Source organism: Vigna unguiculata, chromosome 6 (genome assembly GCF_004118075.2).
Source record: "Vigna unguiculata cultivar IT97K-499-35 chromosome 6, ASM411807v1, whole genome shotgun sequence".
NCBI lineage: Eukaryota > Viridiplantae > Streptophyta > Magnoliopsida > Fabales > Fabaceae > Vigna > Vigna unguiculata.
In genome coordinates, this window is record NC_040284.1 from 909,505 (window position 1) to 926,516 (window position 17,012).

General features: G+C 36.0%; 1 protein-coding gene across 1 annotated transcript; it reads left to right on the forward strand.

Annotated features, from left to right (window-relative positions):
* Positions 1 to 10,016: 10,016 nt before the first annotated feature.
* On the forward strand, positions 10,017 to 11,505 carry LOC114187789 (uncharacterized mitochondrial protein AtMg00810-like). The gene is made up of 2 exons (XM_028076156.1): positions 10,017 to 10,722; positions 11,348 to 11,505. The coding sequence occupies exons 1-2, from the start codon at positions 10,017 to 10,019 to the stop codon at positions 11,503 to 11,505; spliced, it is 864 nt and encodes a 287-aa protein (XP_027931957.1).
* Positions 11,506 to 17,012: the final 5,507 nt, after the last annotated feature.

Here is a 17,012-nt window from a genome sequence, read left to right on the forward strand (position 1 = left end):
AAGCTATGTAAGCACGTCTTTCCTTGGCCTTTTTCTCCTTTTTCCTGCCACCAAAAGTCTCCTTCTCTTTGTTAATGTTAGGACATTCAATCTTGACATGTCCTTATTTTCCACAATTATAACATGAGAAATTTGAAGTATTACTTGAATAATTTCGTTTAGAAATGTACCTCCTTTGATTATGTTTGTTGCCTTTTCTCTTGAGATACTTCCAAATCTCTTGATTGTAGATTCAAGTTCTCATTATCACATGATTTAGCCACCTCTTTCTCGGTTTCATCACTTCTTTTGGAGCTAGCCTTCAAGGCTATGGTTTTCACCTTTTTCTCACTTGATTCAAGCTAATTAGCCTTTGTATCTCAATTTCATGCTCCCTTAGCTTTCCAAATAGTGTAGCTGTAGTGATGATGGACAAATCCTTTGATTTTGAGATGGCAGTCACCATTGGTTGCCAATTTCTATCAATGCACTTTAGCACCTTGATGTTTAGCTCCTCTTTGTCAAATTCTTTGCCTAAACTCGTGATGTGGTTGACAATGTAAATGAACCTCTTTTGTACTTTAGCTATGGACTTTCCTTGTTGCATCTTGAAAAGCTCATACTCGTGTAACAAGGCATGCTTCATTGCTCTCTCCACATCATTCGTCCCCTCATGTTATCCACACTTCCACAGAGTCCCCTACAAAACCTATTAGATTGAAATGGTGATTTAAGCTAAGAATGGGGGTTGAAATGACTATTTAAAACTTTTTCGAAACCTTAAACCCCCTTTTGATTGAATCAAATAGAGCACAAAATTTGAATGCAAAAGCTGCATAACAGTACACTTTCAATTGGTCAAAAAATAAAATAGCAGATTAATTTGTTCTTGAGCCTATGAATCAGTTGATTAAAAATTCAAATTAATCGGCTAAAATCCTGGGAAATTATGCAGAATGTAGAATTCATAGATTTAACTCAAACAACAAACTTTTATACACAAGACTTGTTCCAAACAATATTTCTAATAGGTATGCACTATCATATTACGCAGAAACACAATTATACACAACAAAGAATGATTTACTTGATTTTCTTGAGATTTTAAAGTGACTTAAGTGAGTGAGATGAAGGAAAGAGAATGACACAATTATTTTTATACTAGTTCACTCAATCACAGATCTACATCTTGTTTACTAAGATAACCTGAGCTTGGTTTCCACTATATTCAAAAGTTTTAAAAATCACACACCAAGATTACATTTTTGAACAAAGAAACACAACAAGATTTTTGACTCACACAAAAATCTAGCCTAAAACCTTGCAAGAATGACACTCATAGATTTGGAATCACACAAGGTAAACAATTAGAGGCACAAGAACAACAAAATCTGATGGCGTCTCTCTCTAGCCAACCATACACGAGTTCTTGAAGCTAATCCCAAGCCAAAATGCCTCCAATATCAACCAAGATCTTCCATCTTTATCTTGCAACTGTAAAATGCAGAGAGAGAGAGAGAATTTTTCAATGATGAATAACAATTTTTCGTGCTCAAAAACTCATAATCGTGCCTCTCCTCTCGAAAACATAGCTTATACAATTTATATGGTCGGTTCTCTTTGGGTATGAGAGAAGGTCAATCGCATGTACTTTTTATAGGAGTCTTGACTTTGAATTGTTGAGAGGAGTATGGTCTCCTATGGGATCATTCTATGGGGGCTGAGCCCCTCTCGGATTGTAGGCACCGCACCGGCATGAGGGCGATGTTGACTGAAGTATCAGCCTTTCCACCACTGATTCCACTCATTCTACCCCTACCTGGTGTCTTTCCTCTGAAGCTTTTGTGCAACAACTCATCCCTCCTTCATCTTTTTGCGAAACATAACCTCTTCCGCCTTGATATGTGACACTGCTCTCGTCCGAACTTCCCTCATGCTCCTTGGAGGTCACTAAAATCAACGACTCACACAAGAGCCCTACTCTTAACCTTTTATGAAGGCATCCACAAACATGTCTTCATCTAGCCGCGACACCAAAACCGTAACCTCCATGAACCTCTTCACATAGTCTTTCAGTGTTTCTAACTAGTTCTACTGCACATAAAAAATTTCACTCAACTTTAATGCCTTTGGTTTGTTGGGTGAGTACTAAGCGGTAAAAAGGCTAACAAACTCTTCAAACCCATTTATAGAGTAGACTAGCATACGGCTAAACCAATCTAGAGTGTTGCCTACCAATGTTCCAACAAAAATCTTACATCAAACTTCATCTAAGTGTCCACTTATCATCATTTGAGCTCGGAATATCTCCACATGGGTGACTAGATCTTGTATCCTGGTGAACACGTCTATTTTGGGTATCATGCAATATGCATGTATGGTTGCCACCATAACCTTCTTGGGAAATGGTTGGAAATCCTGATTCCCCGTCGTAGTGGGGTCCTCTAGCACCACGCTCCTCTACAAAGTCCTTTGCACCTCCTTACTTTGCCTCGTCAGCACCTTCTAAGCTCTCATGGCTGCCTTTGCTCGCTGTTTCGGTGCTACTCCCACTTCCTGCATCACCTAACTCAACCGTCAGTTATCCCTCATCTTCCTTTATTATCTCACCTGCCTCTTTAATCAACTTCCTTGTCGACGCAAGGAACCATTCTATCGAGCCCCACGATAGACGCCAAAGTATTCCTACGTAAGCTCTCAAGAGAGTATGGTCAATAACATTTATTGTGTCTGATTTCACGTAATGAAATTTTGTCCCTTTTCCTATTGGTCAATGTTCCTTATACACTGACTGGTAAAATATGTCCTTTAACTCTCAGCCTTTTAAGTGGAAGCACAAATATTGGATTACGTGGCAGTTTCATAAATGTGTGGTCTGCGTCATGGCCCCTACAACCAGTGGCGGAACTTGAAGAAAAAAGTTAGGGGTGCCAAATTAAATTTGTTATATATAATTTTCTTTTAGTTAGAAAAAAAAAGTTTTTCATTTTTTCTTCTCATTTCCTCTTCTTAAAACAAACACACATAATAATAGAATTCAAATATATATGATTATTATTCGCTATTATATCATGTTATTATATCATGATACCAAACCATGAATATCATTTTAGATCAGTCCTTTGCACCTCATCAATTTGATCCGTGGGTATTGTCAAATTTGAAGACGCTTTTTCCGGATCGCGTTCTAATGAATTTTTAAATTCATTATATATATATATATATATATATATATATATATATATATATATATATATATATATAACTCTAGGAATTTTAGAGATTTGATTTTCATTGTCTTGAATTCTTGGTTCTCATGAAATTTCTCATGAAAAGTTTAGTTAACATATATGCATTTTTTTCATCTTTATGACAAACCTTCTTTAAATAAAGAATCAATTTTTTTACTATTTATCATAATTTTTCTAATATAAATTTATCACATCTCACCTATTTAGAAAAAGATAAAATTTATATTCAGAAATCGCAATTATCACAATGCAAGACATAACAAAACTCATACCACTTTAATTAAATAAGCAACACGGTATAAATCCAAAACTTTAAAAAAAATTTACCATAGACAGCAGAAAACACAAAATCCCTAAATTTCATTTATAATAATTTGGAAAAAAGTATAATTAGGGTTCATACTAATTTTATAAAAGAATCTTTAAAATCATAATTAGGTTTATACTAATTTGTGATAAACTTAATTTGGAGGAACATCCTAAAAAGAATCATAAATCTATGTCGTTGTATTTATTTCTCTTCACACACTTTCACGATAATTTACACGGTAAAAAAATCTTATAGCCAAAAAAAATCTTAATCTCTTTTATAAATCAATATTTCCATTAAATATTTTATTTTATCCTTTATTATAATTTTCATAATATAAATTTAATATAAAAAAATATATAAATATAATTAAAATATATATATATATATATATATATATATATATATAAAATAAATTCCAAAAAAATATATTGGGGGAGCCGTGGCTCCCCTCGGTCAAAGCATAGTTCCGCCCCTGCCTACAACGACATCACTTATAGACCGATCTTCGACCACCCCAAGTCCAATCTCAAGTATTCTAAGGGATGAGTTCCGAAGGATTTGGGTTCGAGTCTTGTGTATGTCAATTGTGTGTTATTGTAATTGTTTATTATTTTTAATCGTAATATACTTGATCTTGATGTGTGATAATATAATTCTAGATGTATAGGAATTATCACGAAACATGAATTCGTTGATTTGATTGTGCACTTGCTTTGAGGATTGGAGGGTTGTGTGTTTGAATCTTAGCTTGTACGAAATAAGCTTCCTTTTTGCCAATTTTTTTTTTTTTGCAGGAATGTGTAGGAACAGACAAACCCTAACTGTCAGAAGGCATCGATTATTTAAAGATTATTGCTCAATTAATTATTGTTGTAGTTTTGCAAATTAACCAAAGTAAATTCTCAATCAAAAGCAAGAAAATCATAGTAAATTTAACCAAAGCACATTCTCAATTAAATATTATTATCTTTAATCATGTTCATTCTTTTACCTCTAAAATCATGCAAAAAGCTAATTAACCAAAGTACATTTTTGATTAATTCTAGTTAAAGTTTTCACCTCTAATCAAAGTACATCTCAATCATTTGCAAAAACCCATTCAATCACATGAAAGTTTCTAAATTTAATCAAAGGACATTCTCAATTAAAATTAAAAACCTTTGAACTCATATGATTGATATGCATATAGATTAAAAAATCTTACTAATTAGCTATGATGTAAAAATTGTTATTTTTCACATGATTCAAAGATAAAATACATAGATGAAATAAAACCTCAACAATAATAAAAAGAACAAAGAAATTATTTCATTCTAACCTCAGAATCCATAATGAAATTACGATGGAATCAACCCAAGAAGTTTAGAACTCTATTAAATACAATAAAATAAAAATAGAAGAAGAAAGCAGAGATGGAGGATGAAATTAGGCCCCCCTAAAGGGTTCCTAAATTTCGAAGTCCCAAGCTTGTCCTTCCTGCTTCCCTCTTGGTATCTTTATATAGGCCTTGATTGGACTTGGATCTTATATTTTCAATTACTGAAATCTTTTATCTTTTTATATAATATTTTTCAAATAATTAAGAGATTTTATCAGTTTCTAAAATATTTGGAAGATTTACTCTGTTGATAATATGAGATATATCAAAGATAATTAATTAAAAATATTTAATTAATTATTTAACAACTTAGTTCTCATCCAATTTTCAAATTTGATAACGTTATCGTTCACATGATCAAATTAATACTACTAAATTATAGCAAATTCAGTATTGCTAAGATAGTAGTTAAGGAAATAGAAAGGGTAAAGTTAGCCCTAAGTCGTCTCCCAACGAACACGGGATTGTTTTTTAACAAATTAGTTCTTATAAAATCTATACAAAAGAGTTAGTCAAATACAATAATAAAAATATAGGAGGATTAAGATAAACAAGAAAGAAATAGAAAAGATAAAAATAATAGTAAAGAAAATAAATTAATTCCATTGCTTTTTCAAAATAGATTCATCATCGATTATCTAAAGGTTATTGTTCAATTAATTATTGTTGTAGATTTGCAAAATAATCAATATAAAGTCTCAATTAATTTGTTGGCGTTCTCACTTTTAACCAAAGTACAATTTCAATTAAAAGTGAGAACTTTTAGATTATCCATAGTAAATTCAACTAAAGTACAATCTCAATCAAATTTTATTATGCCTAATCATGTTTATTCTTTTATCTCCTCAACAAATAAAAAGCTTAATTAATCAAAGTAAAGTCTCAATTAATTTTAGTTAGAGTAAATACCTTTAATCAAAATAAAGTCTCAATTATTGGTAAAAACTCAAGAAGTTTAGCAATCCATAGAATGCAAAAGTCCCGAGCTTGTTTCCTATTCCCTTGGGTCTCTTTATACATGACTTGGACTAGGCTTTTCGATTATTAAAACCTCTCAAATATCTTTTAAAGCATTTGGCATATATAATTGGTTAATAATTTATGATATAATTAAATTAATTAATTATTTAAAGATATCTCATAAATTATCACCAAATAATATTTGCATTAATTTTATAAAAAAACCCTTTTCAATCCTACAGTCCAAATTTGCTAGGAAATCCAAAAAGATGAATATTTGCACCTAAAGCCCTCTCGCTTGACCAGTCTTTGACCAGATTTGAACATTTGACCAAAGTTTAACTAGTTGACCATTTGACCAAAGTTTGACTAGTTGACCATTTGATTGTCCATTGACAGGATGACATGTGGCATTTCCTTCTCTCTCTCCCAAAATTAGGGTTTCCCTTCTATCTAGTTGCTGCCACAGGTGCAAGGACGTTGTTGCAGTGCTGTTCGTTAATGGATGATGGTGCATTCGCTCTGCTTCATCTGGTGACTCCGAACTACACTTCTAACGAGGCTGATGGCGTTTTCTAGTGAAACTCGAGTGGTTGTTCATATTAAAGTATAATGCAAATTCTAGAAGAATCTAAAAAAATATAACATAGAGTTATTGAAATGTAAAGAAACTTCTAGAGTATTGGAGAAAAGCCTAGGATAGAAAGAAAAATCAAGAACATTCAAATATGTAGAAAAATCTAGAAGTATTTGCATTAGTTATAGCTAGGAGTTTCTAGAATAATCTATGGGACTATAAATACCCATGTATCCTACCATTTTGTAACATCAAGAACAACTAACACAACATCCAATACAACTACTCTCAACTACAAATACACTTCTCCAACTACTACTTTCACACTCTACTATCTACACATTTTCTCTATCCCTTCAACTATCCCTTTCACAACCTTGAATTACTATCAGTGGTACCAGAGCTACGTTCGGTCATCTACTGGGCGTAGATAAACTTTTCAACTACAAAAAAATTAGAACTCCATTCTATACTACTTCCAAAATATTTTCTCAACCTATGGCCACTACCAATCAAACATCATCAATTCCAGTACCTATTTTCACAAGAGAAAATTATGATTTTTGGAGTGTCAAAATGAAGACATTCTTTCGCTCCCAAGACTTATGGGACATTATAGAAGAGGGATTCATTATTCCAGAAGACACTTCCACTCTTACTGCAGCTCAGAAGAAGGAGTTGAAGGAAAACAAACAGAAGGATTCAAGGGCTTTATTTGCTCTTCAACAAGTAGTTGATGACACTATCTTTCCGAGAATAATAGGTGCCACAAACGCAAAGCAAGCTTGGAACACAATACAAGAAGAGTTTCAAGGAAGTGATGAGGTACGCAATGTTAAACTTCATTCCCTAAGACGAGAGTTTGAATTAATAAGAATGAAAGAATCTGAGACCATTAAAGACTACTATTCTAGAATAAAGGAAATAGTTAGTTAGATGAGAGCCTATCAAAAAAATCGTTGAGAAAATTTTAATTTCTATTCCCCAAAAATATGATGCAATCGCAACTGCGATTGAACAAACAAAAGATTTGGCCACATTGTCAGTAACACAACTAATGGGCTCTCTTGAAGCTTATGAACAAAGATTGAAAGGCATGAAAAAGACTCAGTCGAAAATGCCTTTCAATCAAAACTAAAATTACGGTCTCAGAATAAAGAATATGAAGGAAATAAAAGTAGAGGAGAAATTTCTGGAAATAAAGAAAATTCTAGAAGCTTCCCTATGACTCGTCAAGGAAAATATCCCCCATGTGGCATATGTAAAAAGACAAGTCACATGGAAAAAGATTGTTGGCATCATGGAAAACCTCAATGTCAATACTGCAAGAAATTTGGGCACGTAGAGAAGTATTGTCGTAATAAAAATAAGCATCAACCAAACTTTGCTGAAGAACATAATCAGGAGCAACGCTTATTTTATGCCAATCAAGAATCTCCTAACGGAGGAGAAAGTTGGTACTTGGATAGTGGATGCAGCAATCACATGGCCAAAGATCAAAGCATCTTAAAAGACATTGATAAATCTGTCAATGTCAAAGTTCGACTAGGAAACGGTACCACAGTGGAGTCTCAAGGCAAAGGAACTGTCATGGTGGAGACAAAGAAAGGTATGAAATTCATCAAGGATGTTTTATTGGTTCCCAATCTTAAAGAAAATCTTTTAAGTATTGGTCAAATGATGGAGAATGGATATTCTCTCCACTTTGAGAAAGATACATGCAAAATTTATGACAGTAGAAAGACAGAAATTGGACAAGTAAAAATGGAGAAGAGAAATAGAAGCTTTCCCATAAGCTTCAAACCTGGAACTAATATTGTCATGAAGGCAGAAGTTGATGACTCGTGGCTTTGGCATAGGAGATTTGGCCACTTCAACACATATGCCTTAAAGCTTCTATATAAGAAAAACATGATGAGAGATCTTCCATGCTTAAAAGAGAATAATGAATCATGCGAAGGATGTCTCCTTGGTAAACAACATCGATTACCATTCTCGACCGACAAAGTATGGAGAGCTAAAGACTTACTAGAGTTGATCCATACTGATGTTTGTGGACCAATGAGGACGCCTTCACATCACAACAACAGGTACTTCATCCTCTTCATTGATGACTTCTCTAGAATGACATGGGTTTATTTCTTAAAGGCAAAGTCAAAAGTCTTTGGAATATTCAAGAAATTCAAGGCCCTTGTTGAGAAGCAAAGTGGAAAACAAATAAAAGTACTTCAAACTGATCGTGGAAAGGAGTATACATCTCGCGAGTTTGACAAATTCTACGAAGATGAAGGCATAGAGAGACAACTCACAGTCGCATATACTCCACAACAAAACGGTGTATCAGAAAGAAAAAATCGCATAGTCATGGAGATGGCAAGATCAATGCTAAAAGAGAAAGGTATGCCTAACACTTTTTGGGCTGAAGCAGTCTACACTGCAGTTTACATTTTAAACAGATGTCCAACTAAGGCAGTCAAAGACAAGACTCCTATTGAAGCTTGGAGTGGAAGAAAGCCATCAGCCAAACACCTATGAGTATTTGGATCTATCTGCTACATACATGTTCCTGATAAAAGGAGGCACAAGCTTGAAGACAAGACTATACGAGGAATATTCTTGGGATATAGCACACAATCAAAAGGTTATCGAGTTTACAACCTACAAACAAAAAAGCTCGTCATTAGTCGAGATGTTGAAATTGATGAAAATGCTTCTTGGAATTGGGAAGAAGAAAAAGTTGTTAAAAGCACCACTTTAGTTCCAGTGCAACAATATCAAGAAGAAATTCAAGAAGAGGCAGAAGCTTCAGGTACGCCTTCTCCACCTCCATTAGAAGATTCTTCACTAGAGTCCATTCCAAGACGAGTAAGATCTTTGGTAGACATATACGAAACCTGCAATATGGCCATGATTAAGCCTAACTGCTATGAGGAAGCATCAAAGCAAGAAATATGGGTCAAGGCTATGGAAGAAGAGGTTAAAATGATTGAGAAGAATAACACTTGGGAGCTCGTAAACTATCCTCAAGGAAAAGACATCATTGGAGTGAAATGGGTATATAAAACAAAGCTCAATCCTGATGGAACTATACAAAAGCATAAGGCCAGATTGGTCGCAAAAGGATACTCACAACAACCAAGAATCGACTACAATGAGACATTTGCTCCAGTCGAACGACTAGATACAATAAGAGCTCTAATAGCCCTAGCAGCACAAAAAGAATGGAACATCTATCAACTAGATGTCAAATCAGCCTTCCTAAATGGAGTGCTCGAAGAAGAGATTTATGTTGAACAACCTCAAGGCTTCATCAATAAAGGCAATGAAGGCAAAGTACTAAGACTAAAAAAAACCTTATACGGCTTGAAGCAAGCTCCTCGAGCATGGTAGAGCAAGATTGATCAATAATTCATCGATCAAGGATTCAGGAGGAGCAAAAGTGAGCCAACACTATATATTAAAGCACAAGGTCAGTATCACCTCATTGTCTCCTTATATGTCGATGGTCTTATCTATACAGGAAACAATTTGGAGATGATGAAAGAATTTAAAGAAGACATGATGAAGACATTTGAGATGACTGACCTTGGGTTGATGAACTATTTCCTCGGTATAGAGGTGAAACAACAAGAAGACAACATATTTATCTCTCAAAAGAAATATATTGAAGCCCTATTGAAGAAGTTCAAGATGTATGATTGTAAACCTGTCGCTACTCCATTGGTGGTAAATGAGAAACTACAAAAAGATGATGGAGCACAAGAAACAGATGCATCACGCTACAGAAGTTTGATTGGAAGTCTCTTATATCTCACAGCCACAAGACCAGACATTATGTATGCCACAAGTCTTCTATCAAGATTCATGCAAAAGCCAAGTCAGATTCATTATGGAGTAGGGAAAAGAATTTTAAGATATCTACAAGGCACAAAGGAGTTTGGAATATGGTACAAAACCATGACTAACTCAAGGATCATTGGCTACACCGATAGTGATTGGGCAGGATCAAAAGATGACATGAAGAGCACCTCAGGCTATGCTTTCTCGCTTGGATCGGGAATATTCTCTTGGGCATCAAAGAAGCAAGCAACTGTTGCACAATCAACAGCTGAAGCAGAATATGTGGCTGCTGCTGAAGCAACAAGTCAAGCTATATGGCTTCGAAAGATATTCAAAGATATGGGAGAGAAACAAAGTGGACCTACTACAATCAACTGTGATAATAAATCAGCTATCGCAATGACAAAGAACCCAATACATCACAGTAGAACAAAACACATAGCAATTAAATACCACTTCATCAGAGAAGCGGAAACAAATATGAAGATACGACTTGAGTACTGCCCGACAGAAGATCAAATTGCAGATATCTTCACAAAGGCCTTACCAAGACCAAGATTTGAACTACTACGCGCTATGCTTGGAGTTACCGAATTTGCATCAAGGAGGAGTATTAAAGTATAATGCAAATTCTAGAAGAATCTAAAAAAATATAAGATAGAGTTATTGAAATGTAAAGAAACTTCTAGAGTATTGGAGAAAAGCCTAGGATAGAAAGAAAAATCAAGAACATTCAACTATGTAGAAAAATCTAGAAGTATTTGCATTAGTTCTAGCTAGGAGTTTCTAGAATAATCTATGGGACTATAAATACCCATGTATCCTACCATTTTGTAACATCAAGAACAACTAACACAACATCCAATACAACTACTCTCAACTACAAATACACTTCTCCAACTACTACTTTCACACTCTACTATCTACACATTTTCTCTATCCCTTCAACTATCCCTTTCACAACCTTGAATTACTATCAGTTCATGTGCAGATTTGGTGTGGTCATGTTTTCTGCAAGTGTGTCGTGAGGTGGTGCTTCTGCTTGGCAGGAATGCTGTCGCGTTCTCGCTCTGCTATTGGTAGAGGCGCGATGTTTTTCATTCTTCCGATGAATCACATGGAGGAATCAATGGTCGTTTTGGCGTTTGCGATGGAGGCTCACACAGATTTGCTATTGTTGGAAGATGGTTGTTTGCAAATGCGTTAGCATTGCCTGGTGCATCGTCAAGGATGATGGACGCACATGGTTGAGGACTTCATCGCAGGTGGTGGCTCGAATCGCTTTCAGATCTGGTTCGTGGTATTCGCAAGATGGCTTGCATTTTCAAGGTGCAGGGATGGTGTTGACAAAGGTGCGATGAAAGCTTGTGCGTATAGGTACAAGCGCTGCTGTTTCAGGCACGAACTCAGGTGCGACGGCTATACTTGGACGTCAACGAAGGTCCAGGAGTGGTGAAAGAGGTGTTGTCGGCGTTGTAATGGTGGTTTCCATGGCTGCCTAGGGTTTCTGATGGGAGAGATGAAGGTTGAAGATGATGATGACGTGGCAGCGTATGGTTGGCCAGTTTAGTGAGTGGAAGATCATGAAATGTGTCATCATGTGGTTGGATAGATTGGAAAGTTAGGGATTGCCACATGCCAAAATCTAAGTGCATCTAGTTTATGAGTGGAAAAATGGATGAAAATAAACAAGGACAGGGGGTGTTAAAGTAGGTTTTGTGAGGCCCATTTGGAAAGAAGGGAGTGTATAAGTAATGTATGGGGTGTAAAAATGATCTTTCTAGAACTTGTTGATTTTAGCCTTATTTAAAGATGTTTTGTAACTTCCATCAATTTATTTTCCTACCTTAAATGAGCTTAATCTTAACTTTAGTTACATCAACAAACTTTAAAATATTCAAAAATAATTTATGAAACTAAAAATAACTTTTTACGACATTTTTAACACACAAGTTCAAATAGCCTAATTATCAGAACTATTAATTAAATCATTCTTTAAGCACAAAAATTCAATTAAAAATTAAAAATTAAACATTAAATGGGGGCAAAAATATGAACTCATCATCGACTCCTCTTGTTTGACCATTTGACCAACTTTGCCAAGATTTGTTCAGAGTTGACTGCTACTTTGACCATTTGACTCGTTGATTTGCAATGGCACACTAACACGTGGTGGCTTCGCTCTAGCGACGTTTATGGTGACCAACTTGATTTCTGGCATGCTTTTGTGGTGGCAGCGTGAGGAGAAGAAGAGGAGTTCATGAGTCACGTGGATGGAGAAGGTTTCATCTCCTTTGTTGGCTACAACCATTGTGACGTGTTGGTGCGGTGGTTCGTGGTGGCATCGTGATGGGTGGCTGATTCAGGCTAGGGTTTCTGGTTTGTGGGGGAGAGAAGAAGATGATGATGTAGCATCATTTTGTTGGCTGAATTTTAAATGCTTGGATGTCGCCATGTGTCATTCTCTGATTGGTCAGTTTAATAAGTGGAGGATTGCCACATGGCATGATCTGAGTGCATCTTAGTTTATGAGTGGAAAGAGGGGTGAAAATTTACAAAGGCAAGTGTGTAGAAGTAGGTTTTCTAAGCCCCATTTGAAATAAGGAAGTGCATATGTAATTACTAGGGGTGCATCCAGCTCCTGATTTATTTTTGCAGAATTTGATTTTGGCTTTATTTTGTAACGTGAAACAATTTAATTTCACACTTTTAAAGAACCAGATTTATCTTCAGCTGCATCAACAAACGTTAGAACATTCAAGAATAATTTATGCAACTAAAAAGCACTTTTTAAGTCATTTTTATCTTACAAACTCCATAAGTCCAATTATCACAAATCCTAATTAAATCACTCTTTAAGCACAAAAATTCAATTAAATCCCAAGAATTAAAAATTAAATGAGGGCATAAATATGAACTCATTAACATCAGTTGGAGAAAATATTGAGGATCTGGAGCTAATTTAGAGAGGAGATCAAGACTAGAGAAATTTTGGTGCAAGAATGACTCTAACTTATTCACGTGGAGCAAGGATTTCTAATTCAGGGGTGTTGAACTTGTAATTTTGATGTAATTAGTTAATTGCATGTTGTATTACTTTCTGCAAAATCTTGAGTTTCTGCGTTTTTGGAAATTTTCCAGAAACCGCTTGGCGGACATTTAAAGACGCCAAGCGACGCATGTTGTTCAAGCCCAGTTTTTGGGTTTCTACTTTGAACCATCTAGCGGTGATGAACTGCCGCCAGGCGACCTATGCAAATGTTGCTTTTTTTTGTGTTGTGGGAGTCTTTGTAATCTGTGATGTGGAGTAAACTGACAAATTGGGTGGAGAGAACCTTCGATTACTATAAATGGATGAATTAAAGATGTCATTGGTGTTAGGGTTGCATCAATTTGGGAATTTTGGGTAGCATGATTTGTACTGCAAATAGTGGTAATTTCTTTGTATAAGTGATTGGTAGTTATTTGCCTATGGAATGGAATGTAATAAATAGTGCTTGTGAGTAAAATTGACAAATTGGTATGAGTTGTTGGAGATTTGGGTTCACGCAGGTGTAATACAAATCTAGAATTTTTCCAAAAAGTGATGCACCACCTGGCGGCTCATAGCTTGTCGCCAGGCGATAATCGGTGACAGTAGCCTTGGTGGCTGATCTTATGATGCTTGAGTTTGGGGATTCTTGTGGCAAAATTAAGTGGAATCAGATGTGTGAAGATTGGTGAAAGTGAAATCGTTAGTAACTTGTATACCTTAGGTCATAGGCGTGATTTTCCAAAAGGGAGAAATTAAAAAGTAGAAGGTATAATAAGTGAGGAAAAATAATTGCAGGATGACTAATATTATTATGGTAGTAATAAAATTTATGGCAGTAACTAGTATAGATTATAATCCTAAATTTGGGCTCCTTTTCCCCAAAATTAATGGTAGTTAAAGAAAATATGTTATAGGTGTATAAATTTAAGGTGCGATAAATGGTGTAACTGAAATGTGGCATAATATGAATTTTTATTTACAGTGATGTTTTGGTACTATGATAGGGTTCAATTATGGTTGAATTGACTGGAATACATGACTGGGAAGTATGGATTGTTCTTTAACTAAGGGTTGGCATAATCAATAGAGTGGATATGAGTGAGAGAATGGGTGTGTTAATAATGCATCAGAAGTGTAGGTTTCAGAATTGTTGAATAGGATGTAAGAAACTTGGGAATGGTGCATTGTGTTATTAATGTTTGAATGTGTAGCATATGCTTTGTTGTGCCTAAAAATTAGTAACGCCTGGCGGTAAGGTCTGAACCACCAAGCGATAGCTACTAAACCAAGGAGTTTTGGGTCGCTTGCGATGAGCACGGTTCTGCCAGACGACAGATGGAAGAGTAGTGAGCACTGCAACATGTGGCGCCTAGTGACAGGGAAGGTTCCGCCAGGCAATAGTTTCAATTCTAGAGACCTCTAGAGCGTATGGCGTTTGGCGGCTTGTGGCTTTTGCCAAGCGGTCTGCAACTGGTTTCCGCCTGGCGCTGCTTGAGTGTGGATGTTCGTGGTCTTCGGAGCTTTGGGTGATACCTTAAGGTGGACTTTGCTAGAGCATTCCTTGAGTCGTGGTTCGAAATGGTATCCCTTGAGTTGTGACTCGGGATGGAGGCTAAACATGTGACATTCCTTGAGTTGTGGCTCAAAATGACATCTCTTGAGTTCTGGCTCGGGATGGTGGATAAACACGAGCATTCATTGAGTTGTGGCTCAGATTGGCGAGTGTTACCGGTGTGAGTGCACGAGTTGTGGCTCGTATAAAGGGTGTCCACTTGATTGAACAATCATAGGTTGTGGCTAGTGATGTGCTAATCTTGTGTCGAGAGTACGAACTATGGTTCGTATTGGAAACTTCACCTGGCGTTATGGAGTGTGGTCCGTAGCATGTTTTCCCGCACATGTTCTATAAGTTGTGACTTGTAGGTGGTGGCCGCAAAGAGGATCTTGAGGTTATCATCTAAAATATATAGAACGAGGATAAACATGGTGGTAACCATGATTTGTGGAATCAGAGGACAGGGTTTCTCTGATGTTTGTGTGTATAAGTTGAATTGTGATGTTTATATATATATATATCACTAGTGCAGTAAGGACTTTTGGCCCCGGTTGTTTTTTATATTCTGCCCTGGTTCTAGAACCGAGGCATATTGGGGAGAGGCAAAAAAGGGTGGTTTTTGGCCTCAGGTGTCAACCGAAGCCATATGGGGTACTTTTCTACCTCGGTTCTCTGAGGACCCGAAGCCATAGGGGTACTTTGCTCGCACCACCATTAGCACTGTTGCGCTCATCCTCGCCATTGAGATCGTCAGCAAACGTTGTCACGACCAGACCTTCACCAGCATTGAACGACCAACCCACCGCGACGCTCAGACCCATGCTACCATTGCACGGTCTGAATGCGACAACGACAAACCACCATGAACCAATAGAGCCAAGAGATCTAGAGATCCAGCACCTGCACCGCCGTTCAAAGCAGAACTTCAAGCCACCGTTGCGGGCAACCCTACCACTGTGTCGCCATCACCACCGCAAACAAAGGAAGAGATTGATCACCAAATCACGCCTTTGCCGTGAGCCGCGAGCACGCCTCCTTCGCCAATGACGAACCAAACACCACCGCACGAGAAAACAAACACGAGAATGCCTCCACCACGTGCAAAGTGTTCGCTCAAGGACGAAGGTGAACAGTGCGAAGTCGCGAATTTGGGAACCTAAATAGGGCATATGGCCTCGGTTCAGTTAATAACCGAGGCCTAAAGTCCCTTTATGGCCTCGGTCAATAAAGACCTGAAGCCAAATGTGAAGGCGCTGGTGTCATTTTTGAAATTAGGGTTACTGGCTGACTTATAGGCCTCGATTCTTTTTTAACTGAGGACAAAAACCTCTTCATATTGCCTCGGTTCAAAAACACCTGAAGCCAAAAGTGCTGACGCTGATGGCATTTTTGAAATTTCGATTACTGGGCTGCCTTATAGGCTTCGATTCTTTTGCAACCGAGGTCTAAAACCTCTTATTGCACCAGTTTTGCACACACCCAAGGTAATATAGTTGGACAAAATTGCAGAAATGTCACCGCCTCCTTATAAGCTTCGGTTCCACTATAACCGAGGCCTATAAGACGAAGTAAAATGTCAAATCTGCACTAATATATATATATATATATATGTATATATATGTATATACATATATATATATATATACATATATATATATATATATATATATGTATATTTATATATATATATATATATGTATATTTATATATATATATATGTATGTACATATGTATATTTATATATATATATATATATATATATATATATATATATATATATATATATATATATATATATATATATATATATATATATATATATATATGTGTATTAGTTCACTTTATTTATTTGTGTTAATGTGTTATACAAAGCAAATGATGTTACGGGTAGATGAAAAAAATTATGTAGGTTGATGTAATTAAATTAGATATTCTCAATAAAAGAAATTTCAACAACATTAACTGCGTGTATCGAATGCAAATCTAAAAACTTTGGGCTAACATGAAAATAAAAAGTAAAAATCAACCAAATTAATTCCAATCGGTGTCAACTTAACTAATTGGTTGACAATGGAAAACAATTTTGAGTCATGTTTATGTTTGAATATTTACACTTGTGCCGAAA